At 60.7% G+C, this 5538-nt stretch overlaps 1 protein-coding gene across 1 annotated transcript; it reads left to right on the top strand.

Annotated features, from left to right (window-relative positions):
- Positions 1-1279: 1279 nt before the first annotated feature.
- On the top strand, positions 1280-4803 carry PIM3 (Pim-3 proto-oncogene, serine/threonine kinase). The gene is made up of 6 exons (XM_084749754.1): positions 1280-1877; positions 1962-2071; positions 2163-2213; positions 2300-2669; positions 3427-3603; positions 3683-4803. Exons 1-6 carry the CDS (start codon positions 1793-1795, stop codon positions 3868-3870), a joined length of 981 nt encoding a protein of 326 aa, XP_084605880.1. The 5' UTR covers positions 1280-1792; the 3' UTR covers positions 3871-4803.
- Positions 4804-5538: the final 735 nt, after the last annotated feature.

Here is a 5538-nt window from a genome sequence, read left to right as displayed (position 1 = left end):
AGGAACGTAAGTTGAATTGTTAAGACTTCCTGAGTTCGAGGCCAGCCTGGTCTACAAAGCGAGTCCAGGACAGCCAAGGCTACACAGAGAAACCCTGTCTCGAAAAACCAAAAAAAAAAAAAAAAAAAAAAAAAAAAAAAAAAAAAGACTTCCACCTTGTGTCCTAGGAGCAACTGGAAATATGCTTAGTTCCGTGCTCTCAACCCATTCCCATCCAGCTAAGGCTGGCAGATGACAACTCATCTCCGAGTCCTGGGCTGCTCTTGGCCAGGGGTCAACAAGAGTAGAGTGCAATTTTTGGGCTTTTTGTTGTTGTTTTTCAAGACAGGGTTTCTCTGTGTAGCCTTGGCTGTCCTTGAACTTACTCTGTAGACCAGGCTGGCCTTGAGCTCAAGAGAGATCCGCCTACCTCTGCCTCCTGACTAAAGGTGTACCACCACACACGGCTTATTTTGTTTGTTTCTCTGTGTAGATCCAGCTGTCCTGGAACTCATTCTGAAGACCAAGTTGGCTTTGACTCAGAGATCCACCTGCTCTGCTAGGATTAAAGGCGTGTGCCACCACCGCCCTGCAAAATAGAGTCCAAGTTCACCGGTGTCTTAAGATACAGGAAGGGTACAGGGAAACTGCTGTCAGCCGTCTACTTGGGCTGCTCGGGACCAGACTATCGACATGACATGACAGTCATCAATGAAAGAATGCCCACTGATTGCCTGTGGGTAGCTTATGGATACTTTGTCAGGTGGCTGCAAAAGGGAGGGATGGGCCCTCAGGGCAGAGGATCTAGGTAGGCGCATGAGATCTAACTGAACCCAGCCGATGGGCAAACACACAAGGTGTGCTCTAGGGAGCTAGGGTCTGAGGGCAATGCTTTCTCCCTCCCTCAGCCACGTGCGCATCGTGGCACGCGAGCAGCTGGGGACACACACACACACACACACACACACACACACACACACACACACACACACACACACACACGGCGAGTGTCAGCGAAGGCCTCGGAGCCGCACGACTGTCCTCCCGGACTTCCGCCTCTCTGAGGGAGCGGACTCCTCGCAATCCACGCGCCACGAACGCCTACAGGGAACGAGGGAACAAACGCGTAACTCGCGGAGCGGGAGAGTGACCTTCTTCTGCGCGGCCTGGGTGTGTGTGTGTTGAGGGGGGGGGGGGCGAGGCTCGGGAGGCCCCGCCCCACCCCACCATTGGTTTAGTCCCCGTGTCCTTTCAAAACCTCGGTTTTCATTGGCTTATGCGGCCCCGCCTGCGCTGCCAGAGGCGTAGGGGCCACCGCCCGCCCGCGAGGTGCGCGTGCGCAGGGCGGGTGAGCGCGCCGTGGGTTGCCGTGGTACACCGTGCACCTCCGCGACTCTACTACGGCAAGCTAGTCCGGACGGGTTGCCGTCTCCGCGCGCCACGGGTCCTCAGTGAACCGACAGGGAGCGTCCGGCTTTCCCAGCATCGCCCAGCGAGATCACAACAGCCACAACGCAAAGCGAGCCTCGGGCGGTAGGGGGCGGGGCCTCAGGCGACACCGCCTCCGCGGAGGGATCCGCGTCTCCGTGGTCCAAAACCCCGGGGCGAGGCGGCCGGGGTGTGTGAGCCGCTCGGCCAGCTGCCGTCTACGCGCTTTCGCGCGGCCACCGGGCAACTGCGCCGCGCGGCCGCCCCGCTGAGCGCTCGGCCTCGGGGCCGCGGGATCCGCCGCGCTGCCTGCGGTCAGGAAGACCGCCCTCCCGCATCCGTGCCGGACGGGTCAGAGGCGGCACCGCACGCGAGGCCACCCGCGATGCTGCTGTCCAAGTTCGGGTCCCTGGCGCACCTCTGCGGGCCTGGCGGCGTGGACCACCTCCCGGCGAAGATCCTGCAGCCAGGTACGTGTGCCGGCCAGGGAGGGGACCTGGGCGACGGCCGGAGGGGCTTTGGGCCATCACCAACCGGATTGCGTGTCTCCACAGCCAAGGCGGACAAGGAGAGCTTCGAGAAGGTGTACCAGGTGGGCGCCGTGCTGGGCAGCGGCGGCTTCGGCACGGTCTATGCGGGCAGCCGCATCGCCGATGGACTCCCGGTGAGTCGGGGCTCCGGGGGCGCCCGCGTGGTCGACCGCCACGCTCGGCCGCCCGGCTGACCGCTCGCGTGTCGCCCTCCCCTCCCCGCAGGTGGCCGTGAAGCACGTGGTGAAGGAGCGGGTGACCGAGTGGGGCAGTCTCGTAAGTGTGCGGGCGCGGGTCGTGCGGGTGCGGGCCGGCGCGGGCCGTCTTGGCTTTGTCCGCTGACCGCCTTGTCCCCCCCCCAGGGCGGAGTGGCCGTGCCCCTGGAGGTGGTGCTGCTGCGCAAGGTGGGCGCGGCGGGCGGCGCGCGCGGCGTCATCCGCCTGCTGGACTGGTTCGAGCGGCCCGACGGCTTCCTGCTGGTGTTGGAGCGGCCGGAGCCGGCCCAGGACCTGTTCGACTTCATCACGGAGCGTGGCGCCCTGGACGAGCCGCTGGCGCGCCGCTTCTTCTCGCAGGTGCTTGCCGCTGTGCGGCACTGCTACGTTTGTGGGGTCGTGCACCGCGACATCAAGGACGAGAACCTGCTGGTGGATCTGCGCTCGGGTGAGCTGAAACTCATCGACTTCGGCTCAGGCGCCATCCTCAAGGACACAGTCTACACTGACTTTGATGGTGAGCAGGGGGCGGGGGGGGGGGGGGTGCTGCGTTCTGGCGACTGTTGGGTGGCCACGCGCCGCGCTGGGCTTGCGGGGATGGGAGGGGGTGAGTGGGGACACCGGGGTACCCCTCTGCGGTGTTAGGGCGCAGGGTCTGGGGATGGTGGGTGGCAGTCAGGGAGACCCCGCGGTACGCGCGTGACGCAGGGTACAGCCAGCCGCCTTGGCGCCGTGGCCCCTCCCTTTGCCGTGGAGGGCGCTCGCGGGCCTCCCTTGCGTGCGTGCGTGCGGAGCGCGGGGGCGCCGCAGTAGAAATCCCCGCATTGCGGAGCGCGGGGAAGCCGGGGCTCCCCCACTCCTCCCTCCTCCCATCTCTTCCGCCCCTCCTCTTCCCAAACTCCTCTCCTCCCCTTGGCTGGCCACACGGAGTAGAGCAGGCAAGGCGGGGCGGGAGGAGCTAGAACGCCAGACCTTGTTCCCTGTGGCTTACGTTGTATCTGTTTGTTGTGAAACCCGAGCCGGAGCTCATGTGACATGCTTCTGCAGTGGGGCCTGTTGGGGGTGGGCCTTCTCCTCCCCTGCCCGCCACGTCCCTCCTTTCCTGCACGCCCCGCCTGCTGCTGTGTTGGGGTTTTTCCAGGGTGGTGACAAGCAGGATTCGGAGGCCTGGTGGAGGCAGGCTGAGAGCTGATGAGGGCCAGTTGCCTAGTGTGTTTGATCCTAAGCCTCCCTTGTAGATCCTGACGATTGCCTAATCCCGGTTCTTCCCTCAGGTACCCGTGTGTACAGCCCCCCAGAGTGGATCCGCTACCACCGCTATCATGGGCGCTCTGCCACTGTGTGGTCCCTGGGTGTACTGCTCTACGACATGGTGTGTGGGGACATTCCCTTTGAGCAGGATGAGGAGATCTTGCGAGGCAGGCTGTTCTTCCGGAGGAGGGTCTCCTCAGGTGTGTGTTGTACAGCGTGGGGCTCTGTTGGGAGCAGGGCAGTGCAGCAGGACTCTAACCCTTTCCCCTCTCTCGGCAGAGTGCCAGCAGCTTATTGAGTGGTGTCTCTCCCTGCGGCCCTCAGAGAGGCCCTCACTGGACCAAATTGCTGCCCACCCCTGGATGCTGGGGGCGGAGGGGAACGTTCCAGAGAACTGTGACCTTCGTCTCTGTGCTCTGGACACTGATGACGGAGCCAGCACTACTTCCAGCAGTGAGAGCTTATGAGGAGGAGGAGCCTGGACTCCACACCGGGGGGCCTGGGCTCAGCCTAGCCAGCCCTCTCCCAGAATGAACATTTTCTGCCTGGGAAGTCTCCTGCAAAAGCAGTGACCTCGGACCCCTGGTGACCTTTGCTCTCGGCACCGGGCCTGTTTCCTTTGCTTTGAGTGCCTTTTTGAACGCTGCTCCACAGGGCCTGGGTTTTCTTGAGCTCTTCTGTCCAAAGATGGCTGCGGGCTAAGCAAGTCCCGCCTGCCCTGGGTGGATACTTGAACCAGAGACCCCAACCCTGCTGCTCCATCTTGGAGGCAGCCTTCCTGACCAACTGTGTCTGGCATGGAGCGCCCTGTGGTGCCCACCTCCCACTCTCCAGTCTCACGGGGTTCATCTGGGCATGTCTGCACAAGCAATGCAACAGCTGGGCCGCTGCTGGCCCGTTGGCTCCCTGGCGCACAACTTAAGCAGTGCTAGGGTCTCTTATTTATGGTGTGACCACCCTGGAGGGCGCCCCTGCCCTGCTGGGGCTATTTAATGTTTAATTTATTTGCTGAGGTTACTTCCTCCAGGCCCCTGGGATGTACAGGAACTACAAGGGTGGCTGTCTAGTCCAGACCCCATCCTGAGTCCTGGAGTGGGTGTAGGAGGAAGAACTTGTACAGTGGCTAATTTAAGGGGAGAGGGGGACCCTGCCACCCCAGGCGCTCTGTGCTGGGGGGTGGGGGAGTTTTAAATTATTGACCTTGTACAGTCTGCTTGCTGGCTCTGAAAGCTGGGGTGGGGGACAGAGTCTCAAGCCCTTAATTTATTTTAGCAGCTGTGTTTCTGTGACCCTGGTGTGAGTAGGCATCAGGGATGGGGGTTGTTTAAGTTCAAAAGTGTAAGATGTCTGGAGATAATATTTTTTATACAGGTATTTCAATTAAATGTTTTGGTATATAATGGATATCTTCTGTTTATTGAAATGAGACTCAGGGAGGGTGGGACTCTAAAAAGGTTTTGGGGGGCTGAGCAGCCTTCCATGTTTCTGTTGAGGCTCCTCTTGCTAATTGGGTGACTGCTGGGAAGGGGAACAGGATTGTTGGGGATAAGCTCCTCCCCCAGCCCCCCAGGGTTTCTCTGTAGCCTTGGCAGTCCTGAATTAGCTTTGTAGACTGCGCTGGCCTCCTCATGTTGATCAGCTCTACCTCTGCCTCCCAAGTGCTGGTGTTAAAGGCGTGCACCCTGTGGAGGTGAGCCTTTATGAGGCCATCCCAATGCCTTGTGGCTAGCCAGAGGGTGTTTCTTGCTGGTGTTCCTCATCACCACCATCTCCTCCACGAGAGTGAGAAGGCAGGTCCATTAGCAGTCTGGTGGGGGTGGCTTCTGCCCTAAGGCAGGGTAGAAGTCTGTCACCTGGGTGGGAGGGGCCTGGTGGGTGTTCTGAGGGAGAAGAAGAAATTTCCCAGGGAGGTGGTGGGAGTATAAATGAGGCAGAACAGGCAGTATGTGAAAAGGTAGGAAGGTGGGGCTTACTGCACGATGTGTGCTGATGTTTGGTCAATAGCAGTTGAGCCCTGGTCTGACAGACGTGGGAGGGAAAGCCATAAGCCATGTGTAGGTGTGAAAGGGGGTCAGTGGTGGACAGTGCCCAGTCTTGTGAGGCCACTAGATGCCCTGTGTCCCTACCACCTGTTG

The sequence above is a fragment of the Acomys minous genome (genome assembly GCF_964271855.1).
Source record: "Acomys minous genome assembly, chromosome: 12".
NCBI lineage: Eukaryota > Metazoa > Chordata > Mammalia > Rodentia > Muridae > Acomys > Acomys minous.
Note: the sequence above shows the minus strand (reverse complement) of the source record. Positions and strands in the feature narration are given on the sequence as shown.